We start from the raw sequence: 17539 nt of genomic DNA on the forward strand, positions 1-17539 counted from the left end.
GTGGGTGAAGACTGAGCAGAATCTGATCCACAGCTGACAGTGTCATCAGTGATATTATTTGGTGCTTTAAATACAGAATTCCCAAAACTTACAAACTAGTTTGGAATAAGTGTGTTGGGAATTCAACAATAAAACAAGATTTCAATATTTTTGGGGATCAGTAGTTGAGACCCATAATGCATTTTACTAAAATAAACAGTGGCATGTGTGATCCTGCATCGTCAAACTTTGCATTTAATGCAAATTTTGCACACAAAAAAAAATCCCATTATTTCTCTTTTCCTTTCCCTTCATATCTTTCAACACAATCCTCTCTGTTCTCTTTCAGTCTGAGGGAATAAAGCCAGATGATTTCACGTGGGATGCCTTCCAGAAATTTATCGACAGCCTCTGTCTCCGGCCCGAGATACAAAGCATCTTTGAAGAAAGGTTTGTAACACATGAGAACAAAGTTACAACCCCCACCCTAACCCTTTTATTAGTTACGCTCTAGTTATATTTTTAGGCTTCCCAGTAATGCTCACAACCTGTACCTTTTGTGTAACCATACACACTCTTTTCACTAAATGCATCTCTTTGCTCCAGTGGCTCCAAGAGGAAGCCATTCATCTCTTTGGACCAGTTGATGGACTTCATTAACTGCAGGCAGCGAGACTCCAGGCTGAACGAGGTGCTGTACCCCCCGCTGAAAAGAGAACAGGTCCGACAGACCCATGGAGAAATATGAGACCAACGCCAGCCAGCTGGAGAGAGGTTAGTAACTTGGAGTGTTTTTTTGTTCACATTCCAGACATTTAGATGCTTGTATCCAGAGCAGGTTAAAACATGCTGTCTTCTGAGATAGAAATAATGAATCAAAAAACCGCACAAAAAGTGAGTCACATAAATAATATTATTTCGCTAGATAACAAGAGGTCAGTGTACGTGCAGCTGTATCCTCTTGCAGATTGTATCTGTTTGTCCCAAAGCAAGGTTTATCAGCTGCAGCAGATAATTATAGATTTATAGGTATGATTGATTTCCTGGTGTTTTATTGCAGCAGGTTGTCCATTTCTAAAAATCCTTGGTCATACTGAACCCATATCTCTTTCCCTTCAGTAAAACACCCAGAATGTGGGAATCATTTGTGAATTTGATAAAATGTCCTCCACATGTTTTGTTGTGGAAAAACTGTACAAAACCAGGGAACAAACAGAGCCTGGCCACCGTAAGCTGGTCTGCTAGGACACCGGTAAGCCAAAATATGTAAGACGATCCACTGTCCAGCCCACAGTGTTCAGAAGGTTGACGTCCGAAACAGCCTTTTGCTCTTTTGGCCAGTTTACTGCTAGAGCACATGACAATAAATTTAGCATAGTATCTTCCAGTCCTTGCCATGAGCAGATGGATGCCTCACTGTCAAAAACAAGTTTGACCTTTTTTATAGTCTGTAAACACATCCCATCCCTCTTTCTTTCTTTCTCTCTCTCTCTCTCTCTCTCTCTCTCCTCTCTCTCTCTCTCTCTCTCTCTCTCTATCTCTCTCTCTCTCTCTCTCTCTCTCCTCTCTCTCTCTCTCTCTCTCTCTCTGTGTCTCTCTCTCTCTCTCTCTCTCTCTCTCTGTGTCTCTCTCTCTCCTCTCTCTCTCTCTCTCTGTGTCTCTCTCTCTCTCTCTCTCTCTCTCTCTCTCTCTCTCTCTGTGTCTCTCTCTCTCTCCTCTCTCTCTCTCTCTCTCTCTCTCTCTCTCTGTGTCTCTCTCTCTCTCTCTCTCTCTGTGTCTCTCTCTCTCTCTCTCTCTCTGTGTCTCTCTCTCTCTCTCTCTCTCTCTCTCTCTCTCTCTCTCTGTGTCTCTCTCTCTCTCTCTCTCTCTCTCTCTGTCTCTGTCTCTGTCTCTCTCTCTGCCTCTCTCTCATGCAGACCAGATCAGTTTGCAGGCTTTCAGTCGGTATCTGGAAGGAGAGGAAAACGGCATCGTGCCTCCAGAGAGGCTGGACATCATCGACGACATGAACCAACCACTGTCTCACTACTTCATCAATTCCTCGCACAACACATACCTCACAGGTGAAAGAACACTCCTCAGATTTAACATGAAACGCGCTCATTTTGACATCTAGCTTTATAGTTACTCTATTGGATCTAAAACCATTCTTCCCTCCCTTTGTCTGTCTGCCCTCAGTGGGTCAGCTGACTGGTCTGTCGTCAGTGGAGATGTACAGGCAGGTGCTGCTGACTGGTTGTCGCTGTATAGAGCTGGACTGCTGGAAGGGCCGGCCTCAAGACGAGGAGCCCTACATCACCCATGGGTTCACCATGACCACTGAGATCCCCTTTAAGGTGCATTTCGTTACCCAGCATTGTTCTCCTGAAGCTTTTGTGTAGTTTAATTGTGTCACGTTGCTTCGGTTATTGCTCACATATAATATTTAATGTGCAGCATTTTCACAGAGTTTTTTTCCATTACATAAATGTCTGTTTTTCCACTCTATACATGACTGCCACCATGTAAAAGTAATCCAATAAACTGCCAAAGTTTTTACATCTACACACTAGAAGTGCAGTATTTTCATGTTTATGGAAGCATTAAGATTAAGAGGTCCACTATGTCAATTCACTTGATGGTTTATTGACTTTTATGTACATTTTATAAAGCCCTGACAAGCTGAGACGCTGTTTATCCTCCTCCGGCTGTTAAAAATATAGAAATTATTAAGGGATGTTGGTGTATGGACCTCTTAACCTTGGTGCATTTGTGCGGTTTGGTCAGCAAATTCTTTGTGCAGTGGATTCAGAAATGCTGAATATGGAGGCAGCAACCACAGGCCGTTTGAACAAACAGAAGAAAGTCTCCACAGTCCATTGCGCATTGACATTCAGTGTCTTTATTATTGTTATTGCAGAAAGTGGTAGCAGTGCCATAAACTGTTGCCAAAATTAACTGCCAAAAAATATCATAACAAGCTTGTCTTTGCTTTACAACTGTATGATGAAGGCAAAGTTCTGCTGTGCTTTTAAAAGGAACAACTCTGTATATTGTTCTCATAAGCCGTCATGAAACACTTTACAATCAGAGGAAATGTTTATTTTACTTTATGTACTAAGAGATTCTTTTAAAGTTCCCATTCTCTCCCTGACTGTAGGAGGTGATTGAGGCGATAGCAGAAAGTGCTTTCAAGACCTCGTCGTACCCCCTCATCCTGTCCTTTGAAAACCACGTAGATTCGTAAGTGTCATCAGTCTGAACGAGTGTGTTTGTCAGCACATCGATCTAGATCATCCAGTTGGTCTCGGCTCTATGTATTTTGATTTGATTTAGAAAACCCCCTAAATCCGACACAGTGGACCTTAAGGGCCCACTCCCATTGTGGCGGGTTAAAGTAGACCAGAAACTAACCTGTGTCTCTTCATCCGTCAGGGCCAAGCAGCAGGCCAAAATGGCAGAGTACTGCAGGACCATCTTTGGAGACGCCCTGCTCATTGAACCACTGGAGAAATATCCGGTGAGACTGATCTTCATTTATTCATTGATATTATTATTTAGTCTAAAACTGTTTTGTGTGATGTCTTACTGGAAAAATTAACAATATCCTTTGACTTCAGTCACGGTCTTAATCAAGTTGTAAACCATCAAATAGGATCAAACAGCTTGTGATACACAGATCAGCCCACTTTTTTTCTTTTTTTTTTTACTAAAAACCAACCCGTGATCCACTGCTTTTGATTTCATAAACCTCTCTGTGTTCACAACTTTCAGTGCATTCACTCGATTCTTAAAATTAACTCATGCCAAGAGTCACAGTACCAGATTTGATCATTCAGATATATTGTGATTTTTTTATTTTTTTATTTAGTTTTTACCATTTTTCTGCTAATGAACAGGGCACACAATGGTATTTGCAATAACATGAGTTGTGCATTTTTGTGTGCTCGTACTCGTGTTCTCTTAAGAACTCTAAACTTACAAAGTTAAAGCGCATTTGCAGAAAAAGTGCACATGAATGAAATGCATGTTTTACTGGTTCGGAGCTGTATATTCTTAAGAAATATATGTAAGCAATGGCAAAAACTTGAATCCATGTCTTCATGTGTTTGTACGCAATGCAGGTTGAAACATAAAATGATTGTAGTTTTGTCTGTCTGTCATATGTCTTCAGCTGGTCCCCGGTCAGGCCCTGCCTTCTCCGCAGGAGTTGCTGGGTAAGATTCTCATCAAAAACAAGAAAAAGCACCAATACCACCGCCCCTCGAGTAGTGGCAGCATAAGACGCAGAGAGCTGGAGGAGCAGTCGTCGCCCAACAACGGTGAGTTCAGGCGACTACCTGCATCTCTTTCAGTGTAGGGCTGAGAATCTGTAGGTTCAGATTGCATTTACGCACTGTGACGAGTGTTTGGAGGAATGAAACCTGGACTGTCTTTGGCCATGATGGCACATAGCTGAAAACAACAATGGGTCTACCACATACATGCTTAAAACGAGATTAATATATGACATTAACATAGATGAATTTAACATAGATGTTGACTCTATGATTTTGTATAGAATGCCCTCTGATGGACAGCTACGGAAGCCAGCTCCTTTCTAACGGGGAGGAAAAGCTGGCCGAGAGGATGGTCAAAGACTCTGAGCCTCGCAAATCCATCGGTGAGTTGTCGAAGAAAGCAAACATGGACATGTGGATTATAAAGTCGGCCATTGTGGTGCACACCGGGTTTTGCGTAATGTACATTTAAAACATTGCTCAGGAGGAGATGGAGAAAGCGAGGAGGATGAGGAGGACGAACCGGCAACTGAGCTGAAAAAGCCGAACTCTGACGAGGTAAGAGTCACCAGGAACGGGGCTGACGGCGTGTTTGACTGGCTGATGGGCTGATTGATGGATTAGTGCTATCTGCCTCCCGCAGGGTACCGCCAGCAGTGAGGTGAACGCCACGGAGGAGATGTCGACTCTCGTCAACTACATCGAGCCTGTCAAATTCAAGAGCTTCGAGGTGGCAAACAGTAAGTGTGCGTGTGACTGATAAAGAGACAGGAAGACGTCCTGACTCTGTGTACGGGGAAGATGTGAAGTGAAAGAAAAAGAGTGTGTGTGTGAGGGGGGTTTGACAAGCCTCGTTAGTTCTAAGCACCTCTCCAATGTAGCTCATTAGGCAGACAGGCCAGCTGTGTGTACTCATTTGTGGTTAATGATCAGTCTTATCATACGGACATGTCGCACATAGATTAAATAAATTTCTGTCCCGGTGACTTCTTTCTCTTATTCCCCTCTTTATCTGTCCACCAGAGAGGAGGAAGTTCTTTGAAATGTCGTCGTTGGTGGAAACAAAAGGCATGGACACCCTGAAGAGCTCCCCCAGCGAGTTTGTCGAGTATCCCAGAAAGCTTGTCATTCCTTGAAAACTTCTTTTTGAGGAATTTGTTAATGTGAATTTGCATAATCGTTTGTGTGTTCAAAGGCCTCTTTTGTGTTGAAACTCAGGAAGTGAGCAAGGAAAAGTCTTCAAAGCCTAGTCTTGACTTTAAAACATGTAAAAAGTAATGCTTGTCTTTTATCTGCTACGGTTTGCAACGTTTAACAAATGGTCAGTGCACACATATACACACAAATACAGTGTTAGGCTCTTAACAGCACTCCTCCAGGTACAATAAGAATCAGCTGAGCCGAATCTACCCCAAAGGAACAAGGGTGGACAGCTCCAATTACATGCCTCAGCTCTTCTGGAATGTCGGCTGCCAGATGGTGGCGCTAAACTTCCAGACTTTGGGTGAGTGCGGTTATTTCAGATGGCCTAAATGGGGCATGTAAGCTAGGCCTTCCACAAAGCATCCGCAGGACCAAGAAACATAAATAAAGTCTTTAAGAATTTAAAGTTTTGCTTTCTGTGTCTCTTCAGCCTTTATAAATAATTAAAATGTCCGGGACGTCAAGTTAAAGCATCTCAACCTTTAATACCTATCTTCCCAACTTTTCTTGCTCTCTCTCATCCCTCTTTCTCCCTCTCCTTTCGTCATCTCTCCATTCCTCTCTACCAGACCTCCCTATGCAGCTGAACATGGGTGTGTTTGAGTACAACGGCCACAGCGGCTACCTGCTGAAACCTGAGTTCATGAGGAGGACGGACAAGCACTTTGACCCTTTCACAGATAACATAGTGGATGGTATAGTCGCCAATACTGTCAAAATTAAGGTAAGGGGAAGAAAAGTGTCGTCCTTTGGATATTAAAGTTCTTTCTAAGAGTTGTTATTATAAACATGTATATTTAACATCCACCAGGTGATCTCAGGCCAGTTTCTGATCGATAAAAAGGTGGGCGTGTACGTGGAAGTGGACATATTTGGACTTCCTGCTGATACAAAGAGAAAGTATAGAACCAAAACATCCAATGGGAACTCGCTGGACCCCGTGTGGGACGATGACATGTTTGTGTTTAATAAGGTGCACATTCCAGGTCTTTCAGAATGTTCTCTCACCCTTCGTTGTCTGTCGTTTTGTTAACCCTTAAATGCTTTCTAAACTTCTCCCATGGGATCAACGCCCCTGTCTCTCTCCAGGTGGTCCTCCCCACACTGGCCTCTCTGAGGATCGCGGTGTTTGAAGAAAACGGCAAGTTTATTGGACACCGGATCCTCCCTGTGTCGGCCATCAGACCCGGTCAGTTCACATGCACAAACACACTCTGGCACTGTCTTTTAGAGTTAAGTGTGGTTGTAATCAAACAGATGTTCTGTATATCTCCTTTCAGAGTAAACATCATTCATTAAGGCTGCTGTACCTTTCACTGTCCCACACCAATGGACTGTAGTCATTTGTGTTTTTGTTTCTTCCTTCTTTCTAGGCTACCACTACATCAACCTAAAGAATGAGCTGAACCAGCCCCTCCTGCTGCCGTCTCTGCTGGTTTACACTGAAGCTCAGGACTACATCCCTAATGAACACCAGGGTGAGAACACACTGGAAGTCAAATTAAATTAGCGATCTTAAGGTTAGTCAAGCCTTGACTTGGAAGTTGCTCCAAGACTTGTGACTTGGCTTACATAAAAGACCTCAAACAACTTTGCCACTGGTCCAGAATATGTGATCTTACGGTTATGTATGACCTTAAGGCACTCTTTGTCTTGTTTTTTTGTGTGTGTGTATTCTCAGAGTACGCAGAGGCTCTGACCGACCCCATTAAGCACATCAGTCAGTTGCATAAGAGAGAGACACAGCTGGCTGCTCTCATAGAGGACCACAGTGAGGTAAGACACATCTGTGTGTTGAACAGTAACAAAAAAAACAAAAACCTGTTGCTTTGCAGGGAAGTCAGAACATGAGGACCCAAACATTCACTGCACACTCCCGATTCTTAAATATCCGTACCCCGGTTTGTCAGTAGTGAGTCACTAACTGTGTGATAGGCCTACAGATTGTGGCCTCTCAACTCGTCTTCCTGTTGCTTTTCTCCAGCATGTCCCCAACCAGCCCAAAGAGGGAGAGACCAAGAGGGAGAGTGAAATCATTCCAGGAGGTCGACACCCCTCCCCCTTCCACTCTCTAACCCCTTGCTCATTGGAAGAAGCCCCTGACATCATCAAATTACCTGCACCGGGTAGAGACCTCTTGAAATCATACAAACATGTTGTCTGAACGTCTACGTGTGACACATGCAAACACACACACACACACACACCTGTCATAAATCTGCACGTATGAAAGGGAGTTATGCTAATGTCACATTCATTGATATCACTTTCAATGATTGATGACTTTAATTTACCACCATGATTTGTTTTCTGTTAGTATTGCATAAGATTCTAGATGTAATCCATTATACCATTCTGTTCACTCTGACAGCATTAGCACCTGCATTAGGACGAGAGGTTGCCAGTTTTTGTTATGGAGAAAGTTTAGCGGTCTAAAAGTTGATACACTGTCAGTCTGCCTCCCTCCTATGTGTATTTGCATTAGCCTGCTGCAAGTAGGTGTATTATATTCTAACGTTAGCCAACGTAATATGTCCTTGTGTCTTCACTGCGCAAATATTCATTGTCTATTTACAAGATGTTTTTACTCCACTCTGGGAAACTTCAACAAATGAAACATTGTTTTCCACTGTGGTGTGAAAACCATGCGTCTCTCACAATGTCAACTTACCATTTTTTGGAAAATTTTACTAGCAATTTCTTCCATTTATGAGAAATATTGTTTGTTTCAATGTAACATTAATTTAAATATTAACTTAAACTAAAGCCATGCACACGGTTTTGTTTGTCCAAATGATTTTCCCATCATCCATTTCACACATACTGTCTGTGTGCTTCTCCTCCTGTGTTTCTTTTGTGTTTGTGTGTGTGTGTGTGTGTGTGTGTGTGTGTGTGTGTGTGTGTGTGTGTGTGTGTGCGTGTGTAGCTCAAAGTCCAAAGGAAGACCTCATTGCCACTGTTCTGGCAGGTAAGGTCACTGCAGCACATTCATTCTCACACAGAAACTAGTGAAATAATGTGTCTGTCACATAGAGCTTAAGTTGGACAAGCTAGGAGCTGGCTAGTGGCTGGCAAGATTTACACTGAATGATTTGACGATTGGCCATCATTTTATAGTTCTGTTTGTTTCTCAGACATCCAGGCCCAGTCCATAGAGGAGTTGAAGGAGCAGAAGAGCTATCTGAAGCTGCTAAAGAAACAGAGCAAAGAAGTCAAAGAGATGCATAAGAAACACCTGAAGAAGGTACACTCACAGACGGATGCCCAACAAAATTTAAACTTTCAATTCATATTTTCATCCACATATATATTTAATTTTTCACTCCACAGCTCTGCATAGAAACTGGAGGTGAAAAGTCAAAATGCTAATGCAGTGCAAAACCGCTTATCTACGTTTTGCCTGTGTGTGTTTTGTAGGTGTGGAATCTGAGTAAGGAGCAGAAGAGTCGGAGTTGCCAGCTAAAATCTGACACCCAGAGGAGACGCAGTCAGATGGAGAAGCACCTCAAACATAGCATCAAGAAAAAGTAGGGATGGATGGATTGAATTATGGGGTGTGTAAAGAGAGAACAGTGGAGAAAATCTCAAGAAGTACCATTACATGAGGGAGGGAAGGACGAAAGCATATGATGAAGATTCTCGATTGATTGATGATGTAAAGACAGGTGGAACCAAACCGGGTGACTGAACCTGACCTCATTGTGTGTGTGCTCAGCGAGCCCCATGACCCGATGCAGCGTGAGCTGACGGCGTTGGATCAGGAGCTTGAGAAGCAGACGGTCCAGCTGAGGGAATGGCAGATGCAAGAACTGCTGAAGCTCCGACAACAGCTTCACTCACTGGAGAGAGAGAAGCAGCAAACACACCTGCAGGAGGTACGATGGTGCACAATCTGCTTTTCCATTTAAATTCATTAATGAATGAAAAATATATATACATACATATATTTTTGTATATGGTCCCTGATGTAAATACATTTGATAAACACATGCACACATCTATGTGTGAAAAGTGTCAATTCACTCCTCCAAACTTTGCACACTTATGCATACTCAAGGTGACACACTTATATAACACAATAACACGGTGTCCCTCCCATGAATTCTTAAACACACACACACACACACACACACACACACACACACACACACACACACACAGAGTTCATCATCAGCTGACCTCGTAGAAACGTGGCACTTCTGTACATCTGCGCAGTTATTCGCTGACAGGTCGTCGTCTGCTGCTGTGTCTTTTTAGGCCTTGCAGAAGTTAAAGGAGACGACCCTTGAATGCCAAGCAGCTCAGCTGAAGAAGCTCAAGGAGACGTGCGAAAAGTAAGTGCAGTCGTTTCACCTTGCACGGCCGAATAAGAAAAGATGGGACGGAACCCAGAGGTCTCTGCTAGAGAGACTTTCTTCTTTTATTTATTATTATGGTATTATTCATTCTTTGTTTTTGATTTGGATGTTGGACTTGCCACAAGCGTTGTGTTAATAACATTCACAATAATGTAAAAGTTCTGTACAATATTTGCAATTTGTCTATGTTCAGATGTAATGCTGTGATATAATTGTGTTCGCAGGGAGAAGAAAGAGCTCCAGAAGATCCTGGACAGGAAGCGACAAAACAGCATCTGTGAAGCCAAGATTCGCGACAAAGACAAGGCTGAAACGTAATGGACTCCAAGATGATTCCTGGATATTTTGACAGTTGGACCTTATCTGCATTCACACTTCTCATGTCTTTAATCATTTTCTTAACTTTTATTCCCCCCCTCTTCATCGTCCTATCTCTCTCTGTAGGGAACTGAATGAGATCAACAGAAAACATATTCAAGATTCTGTCTCTTTAATCCGCGGGGTAAGTATCCACACAAGCACACAAGCACACACATTCTTATCACCAACCGTCCTTAGGATGGTCGTTTCGCTACTTTATAGTACATAGAGTACAAGAGTGGAATAAAGTTGATGACTATGGCAGAAAAAAACCATTGTCATCAACTTTACTCACTCTTTTCACACATTATCTTCCTTTCCGGTCCTCCCTAATTCGCCTATCTTTTTGCCGTCCTTCCTTCCCTCAACATTATATATATATATATATATATATATATATATATATATATATATATATATATATATATATATATATATATATATATATATATATATATATATATATATATATATATATATATATATATAAAATGTTTTTTTTTAATGGTTTCTCCTAAAATCCCCTCTAACACACTACTTTTCATCCCATACTGTATCTCCTTTCTATATATTATCCTACTTCCCCTGCATTTCTCATTTTTCTCCGCCTGTCTCCCCTCAAACCTTCCTCCCTTCCCGCTCTTCTTTTCTCACACTCCAGCTGGAGGAGGCTCAGACCAGGAGACAAGAGAAGCTGATGCTGAGGCAGCGGGAGGTGCTGCAACAAATAGATGATGAACTTCCATCGGTGAGCAAAAAAAACCACATCGACTCACACGAACATTGAAGTGCTCGAATACAGTTTGTTTTATATTTGCCGGGTGTTTCTTATGCAGCTCCAGTCTAAGTTGGAAAGGGAACTAGAGCAGGAGTATCAGCAACTGCCGGATGAAATCTGCCAGCACCTTCAGTTGGAGCTCAAGAGCAAAGGTCTCCGAAAAGACGCCCTGTTCTCGGCTCTGTCCAACCACAGCAGCCCGAGCCCCAGCTCCGGCTCCGGCCCGCCCTCCAACTGCTCCACGCCCTCCTACCCGTCAACGCCCAATCGGAGCACCTGGAACAGGAGCATGGACAATAGCACTGCGTCATTGGCCGATTCCTCTTCCTCGTCCACTACTCCCGTCCTGTCAGAGGTTGAGATGTCGTTCAGTTAAAATTATTACTTGTAAAAAGGAAAATACAATACATTCAAGTGGGGTCCATAATGATTATAATGTGGGATAGTAATGATATTAATTATTTACTAATTTTATTCCTTTTTTTATTACAGACTGTTTTGTTCTTGACTACAGAGCTATATTGTTTTTTATTTAGCTGTTTTTGTCAGATGCACATCATGACTTTTGTTGGAAAATTTCATAAGAATCATAACCAAACTTTGGGTTTTTTACATTTTCTGGTCTGTCTGTCTTGCTTTTAATGTCATATCCTTTGATACTTTTTTTTTTTTAGCATAATTTCCATTTGTGTCAGGTCAGTAAGCTTTGCTATGGATTCGCCACACAACAAGCTTTATGCTCACACGGCTTCAGCAATAGCTTTCAGTTTGTAACGCCTTTGACCTCTTCGTTGACACTTTTTGAAAGCTTTAAACTGTAGAGAGGGGAGCCGGGTTTGAAAACGGCTGCCATTGTTCAGGAAAACTTTGTAACATACATATAGTTGGCCCAAGCGATTATTATTCATTTTTGAGAGTTAGTTTGTAGCAACATTAGATCAATGAGATTGCTTTGTAATGCCTGATGTCCAACAAATACGTGAAGAACTATTTAAAATGCAGCCTATGGAGATGTCTGAGTGCTACGATTACATGTAAAAAAAACTAAAACACATCTTTTCCACTTTTTCAAGTAGAAATGTTCATGGTTAGAGCAATATTTTCCAGAATTGAGTATCAAGAGAGAACAATGATAAAACATTTTTTCCAAAAGTTTTAGCTGTAATGGCAGAAGCGACCAGCAAGCGGTGCTAAAGCCGTAGCTGTTTATTTTACACTGGTGGTTTGAGCCTTCTATTCATCTAGCCTGATTATCCTACTATACTGTACCCCGACACACACAGTCACCTGCCTCAGCATCATTGGTCTGGATACAGTCTCTGGCCTTTTAACCCAAAATCAAAGTCCAGCCAAGGTTGCAGAGACGTGTGTGCGTGCGTGCGTGCGTGCGTGCGTGCGTGCGTGCGTGCGTGCGTGCGTGCGTGCGTGCGTGCGTGCGTGCGATTTTGAGGGTAGATAAGGGAGGGTTTTAGTGATGTAACACCCTCTTTCGCACACACACCTGCCTGGCGTCTATGAAAGTTTTATCCACACATAGTGATATGTGTACACACCCGCAAATACGCGTACACACACTTTAATGGTTCAGTGGCTAAAAGACTTTAAAATCCTCATCCCATGTAATCTGACCCGTTTGAAAAACAAGACACAAACACACACACACACAACATTTTTCAAATATCTGATTACTAAACTCGATTCGTGTTTGTGTGTGTGCAAGCAGAAGTTAATCTCTTGATGAGACATCTGTGATTCCTACTAAATGGAAAGAGAATACTGTTTGAGTGAGTGAGTGAGTGTGTGTGTGTTTGTGTCTTTCCATATTTGTTGGTGCAATTACTTTGCCTCTTTTGCAGCCTAGAGAAGGACACTATGCTTAAAATAGCAACGCCACTGTAGGGGACAGTCTTCAGATGAGGATTTAAGGCTGCACTATGACATTTTAATATAAATATGCAATCGTATTTGGAGTCTGAATCCCCATATGAGGCAAACGCATGAGGGTATTCCTTTGCATTCTAGTTGCTACACTGTAGATCTGCTCAATTGAATGAATTCTTATTGTTTTAGTGTATTGATTATGTGGAAAGAATTCCTGTCACAACTCATTTGACAGCTTGATGCTTAATTTCACTGAAACCTCAAATTTCAAAGTGTCACTTCTTATTGCCGTTGGGGGCGAGCATGTGTTGCTGGCTCAGTTCTTTTGTTTCCACAGTTGTCAGTGGACATAGGAACAGCTTTATTTTAGGGTGAATATTCCACACAGTTCCCTCAGTTTCATAGATGCTCCATTTAAGCCAAATATTGAATATAGGATTGTAGTGCACAAATGGTACTTTATGTTAAAATTCTGGGTTTGTGTCCCTGTCAAAGCTTCCTTACTTTTTGATTTCATCCAATACTGGAGATTCTTTTTTTTTTTAAACAACACAATGTTTTTTGTTTTTTTTCTTTCTTGTGTTTTCCACTTTGAGTGGTAAAATGATGGCACTCTGTGTATATGAATTCTGTGTACATGGTTCGTTTTATGTGAATTTTACTACTGACTACAAGTGCTGAAGAGGGATGGAGGTCCGCAGAGGTCAATGAAGGCCGAGGAAAGAAAAGAATTGGTATACTTTTTTTTTTTTTTTTTTTCTTTTTAAAGAAAATGTTTTTTTAGATGACATTTCTCTCTTGTCCTCTTCCACCTCCCTCCTTCAACGAGCGCTGGCTGCCTGTCTGTCTGATTGTCCCCCCTCACACAAACGTCTTTGTAAACTGTCCTCTATTTAAATGGAATTTTAACAACTTTTTCTTTTGTGGTTATTTAAGTTTTGATAGATGGAAGAAATAACCCATTCTTTCAGTTGAACAGTTAGCAGAGCATTTTATAATCATCATGGGGCTCTGCTTTTTCAGGTTGGACACCATAAAGAAAGCGGTGATGGAGTTCTTGGTTTATCTTATAGGTTATAAGTAGGACTGCAACAACAATCACAACAACATACACCTTCTGGGGTCAGCACTGTCTTGAAATGAGTGCGCTGACAATTTAAGAGTCAAAGATTGCCAAGATTTGGTTAATACACTCGGCGTGCCACACTGCATGTAGTATGTAAATGTTTTTGCTCAGCTATCTTGTTTTGACACATATACAGTGTTTGTTTTGTTTTTTTGTTTTTTTTGCTTTATGCAGTGGAGACGGTGGTAAAACAGTTACCCATCTTCTCAAATCGAATGGTTTATTTGCTAAAAAAACCGATACATTCCTCACAGGTTGTCTGCTTTTAGGGTTGAGGTGGTCCAAGCCATTCCAAGTCTAGTGGCAATTATTCAGATATATTTGTACATTATTACTAAATACACAGAAGATTATTTTTCATTCTCATGTTTGATCCCATTTTACTACCACCCAATTTCAGCTGAGATTATTTTCATGTTTAAATGCACTTTTACTATTCTGTGTTTTTGTTGCTTGTAAAAACAATCTTTGGTTCCTGTGACATGGAGATCAATACAACCATTTTCCAAATGATTTTTACTTTTTGTGCTATAGTCGTTAATTTTTTTACGAGGTTTAGTGGCCGTTGGCAAAAGAGTCAAGTACATTTTGAAAGCTACACAGGTTTCTTTGTCTGTTTTGGAGCTGTTATTTGGTACTATTCCCACAGATGCGAATGTGAGGAAAAGGGTGAAAAAAGACAAAAATATGAGAATGTCTTGCAAAAGATTGCAAGAAAAATACCACAGAAGTTTTTTTTTAACCTGTAGACTCTTACTGTACTATACAAATACATGTTGTTGGTTCTAGATAGCAGCCAGCAGGCATTAATTTAGACGTACAGTGTCCTTGTAGATCAGGAAACAAAAGATAATACAGTTAACAGGAAACTGCTGAATTAATTTACAGGAGCTGTAAGGAAAATATTTACTTTGGGCTGGGAGGTAATGATGAAATCTTTCTACTTTTAATCAGCCCATTGCAGGTTCACAGAGAATACAAGAACATATTTTAATTACCTGTTAGCTCTGAGACTGGAAAGTAGTGATAAGATTTGAATGAGATGCTTTAATACTGTATTGTTATAGTGAGACTCCTGTAATGACTTGATTGAGTGGTAAAATACCCAAAACACCTTAAAATTACTTTAAATGCCACATTTTATTTTACAGCTGTTGATTGATATCAGACTTAAAGCTGCACTAATTAACATTTTTATTTTGACATTGGACCAAGTGGTAATGTGAAAGGGGTCGTATATAATGAGGAACCCACAGAGAACTACTGAGCATTTCAGCCCGGGACTCTTAAAACACAAGATACAGGGTGCAAGATATTTGGTTATCAGCTTTTTAATCAGGATCTTCATTGACTTCCAGTATAAACCTTGGCACTAAAAAGGCCAACTTCAGTTCTGTTTTGTTAAGTACATGCTTATATTTGACCTGTGCTGCTTTGGCACATGGATAGAGAGAGACGTCAGAACGCTATAGTGCCGTTAGCTTGTTTTCCTTCACAACAGAATGGAGCCTGGGTATTGTTTCTTTTCAGCCACGAGTTTTAACCTCTGTTATTTCTGTCCTGTTTTTGTTGAAAACATAGATATAGACAGTATGCTCACTTCAGCATTACAAACGCAAACACTCCTTGACCTTAGTCTTATTGGACATATGGTGTGACTAGCCTCCCTCAGGCCCAACCTGAGGCCTCTGGCTGTCATGTCTTCGCTCCCTCACTTGTTCTTCCTCTCTCTACCCCACTGGTCCATTTCCTTCTCTTCAGTTTCACTCCATAATGAGACCGTCTTTTACTTTTAGACTAGTTAAATTGATTAAAAGAAGCCATGTTTGTACACTTCAGATAGTGAAGAGAGCATGTGATTTACATTAGGCAAGATATGTAGTTTTGTTTACACTGTATATGTGTATATGTAGGATATAAGGGAATACTATACCATGATCCACATGTAATATTTCATTCAATAATGTAAAGTATATGAGTAATAAACTTAAAACTTCCTGTTACAGAGCTGAACCTGTGCCCTTTTTGTGTGTGATGAAGACAGTGTTTGTGCACAATCGTAGACGGGACTGACATTATTGGTGCAACATTCTCATCTCATGAATGCGGTTGTTTGAGTTCAGAGTGATTTTTTTTTTTTTTCCCCCGTAGTATTTCAAGCTTTCTGGCACTTAGTTCCTATCCATTTGTAATGAAAAGTGTCAATTATTTAACACTTTTTGCCATGTAATGTACTTTGAGTTGATTTAATATGACATACTCAGTTTTGAGCCACAGCTTTGCCTTCAAAGGCAGTATTTGCAGAATGTAGAGAGACCATACTGTCAGTGAAATAGTTTCAAACTGCATCCATTCCTGTGTGCTCAAGCACAATGGAGTAAGAAACTAGCTGTGTCTGCGTTGTTCAAACTACACACTAATATGCATTGCCACTGAAGTATGCAAATTTCACAATGGTGCATCAAATACAGATTTTCAGAACTGTTTTACAGAAAGTGAGGTCATTAGTGGAAATCAAGTCTCCAAAGAGTGAAGTTCTAGTTGAAGATCTTGATAGATGTGGTCTGCATCGGGAATCATGATGAAACATGGCGAAGTACGATACTTGTAACGAGTCCAAGTTGCACCGGTTTAGAGTAAAACAAAAGTCACGTGAAAAAGTCCTGATAAACTGTGTGAGAATGGATTAGAAGAAAGGAGATAGATAAACAGCTTCAGCAGATAAGAAGCTTCTGGTGTGTCTGCAACCACAGGGCAGAGCTCAAGTAAGGAGAGAAGGAAAGCCTCATTCTGTTTTAAAATGTACATCTGAGGAGTGCAGTGGTTATCAGATTGGTTATTGTGGAAAAAAGAAGCTCGGTGGACTGGTTATGTTTTGTATTTGTATACTATGACTATACTATTTTCGATTTCATACCGTACAATGACTTTTTTGTTATGTGGTATACTTTACTAAGACTTTAATATGATATTAATATATCATATTAAATATGATATACTATGACTTTCTTCTATTATACAATACTATGACTTCTTTCAACATATTATACTATGACATTTTCGACTCACTATACAATTACTTTTTCTGACTTTTTTTTGACATACTACACTATGACGTTTGTTATGACTTTTTTGACATGCTATACTATGACTGTTTTTTCATTTTTTCGACATGCTATACTATGACTTTTTATGACTTTCTTCTTTTATACTATACTATGACTTTTTGTGCCTTTCTTCTCCATATTTTACTATGATTTTTTTCAACATACTATGACTTCTTTCAACATACTATACTATGACATTTTCGACTCACTATACAATTACTTCTTATGACTTTTTTCGACATGCTATACTATGACTTTTTTCGACATGCTATACTATGACTGTTTTTTCCTTTTTTCGACATGACTATGACTGCAGGGGTGACCGTGGCTAAGTGGAGAGCAAGGCTACCTTTAAATCCGAGGTTTGGAGTTTGATCCCCGGCTCTTGCTCTACTAATCTCACATCAATTTGTCATTGAGCAAGACACTTAACCCCAAAATTTCTCCTGTAGCTGCATCTATGGTGTGTAGATAGATTCTGAATTGTA

The 17539-nt window shown here is 40.7% G+C and overlaps 1 protein-coding gene and 1 long non-coding RNA gene across 2 annotated transcripts in view; one reads left to right on the plus strand and one right to left on the minus strand.

Annotated features, from left to right (window-relative positions):
- Window positions 1-15947, plus strand: part of plcb3 (phospholipase C, beta 3 (phosphatidylinositol-specific)) — a 45632-nt gene extending 29685 nt beyond the window's left edge. Inside the window, 28 exon segments of the mRNA XM_068713517.1 lie at window positions 329-429; window positions 586-712; window positions 714-753; window positions 1896-2042; window positions 2158-2315; window positions 3119-3201; window positions 3394-3478; window positions 4133-4280; window positions 4520-4621; window positions 4723-4796; window positions 4882-4978; window positions 5262-5346; window positions 5618-5742; window positions 6011-6165; window positions 6253-6414; window positions 6531-6630; window positions 6815-6919; window positions 7123-7217; window positions 7426-7567; window positions 8368-8409; window positions 8576-8685; window positions 8859-8968; window positions 9157-9316; window positions 9699-9775; window positions 10024-10113; window positions 10244-10301; window positions 10821-10907; window positions 10996-15947. Of these exon segments, the coding sequence (XP_068569618.1) occupies window positions 329-429; window positions 586-712; window positions 714-753; window positions 1896-2042; window positions 2158-2315; window positions 3119-3201; window positions 3394-3478; window positions 4133-4280; window positions 4520-4621; window positions 4723-4796; window positions 4882-4978; window positions 5262-5346; window positions 5618-5742; window positions 6011-6165; window positions 6253-6414; window positions 6531-6630; window positions 6815-6919; window positions 7123-7217; window positions 7426-7567; window positions 8368-8409; window positions 8576-8685; window positions 8859-8968; window positions 9157-9316; window positions 9699-9775; window positions 10024-10113; window positions 10244-10301; window positions 10821-10907; window positions 10996-11313 (3183 nt within the window). The 3' untranslated portion in view covers window positions 11314-15947.
- The window catches only part of LOC137874659 (uncharacterized), a 32777-nt gene continuing 26223 nt past the window's right edge, over window positions 10986-17539 (minus strand). Inside the window, exon 3 of the long non-coding RNA XR_011103328.1 lies at window positions 10986-11283. This is a non-coding gene — a long non-coding RNA (uncharacterized lncRNA). The remainder of the gene's footprint in view (window positions 11284-17539) is intronic.

This window comes from Cebidichthys violaceus, unplaced genomic scaffold (assembly GCF_023349555.1).
Source record: "Cebidichthys violaceus isolate CVI_PGR_0920_01 unplaced genomic scaffold, fCebVio1.0.p SCAF_19, whole genome shotgun sequence".
In the NCBI taxonomy this organism is placed as follows: domain Eukaryota; kingdom Metazoa; phylum Chordata; class Actinopteri; order Perciformes; family Stichaeidae; genus Cebidichthys; species Cebidichthys violaceus.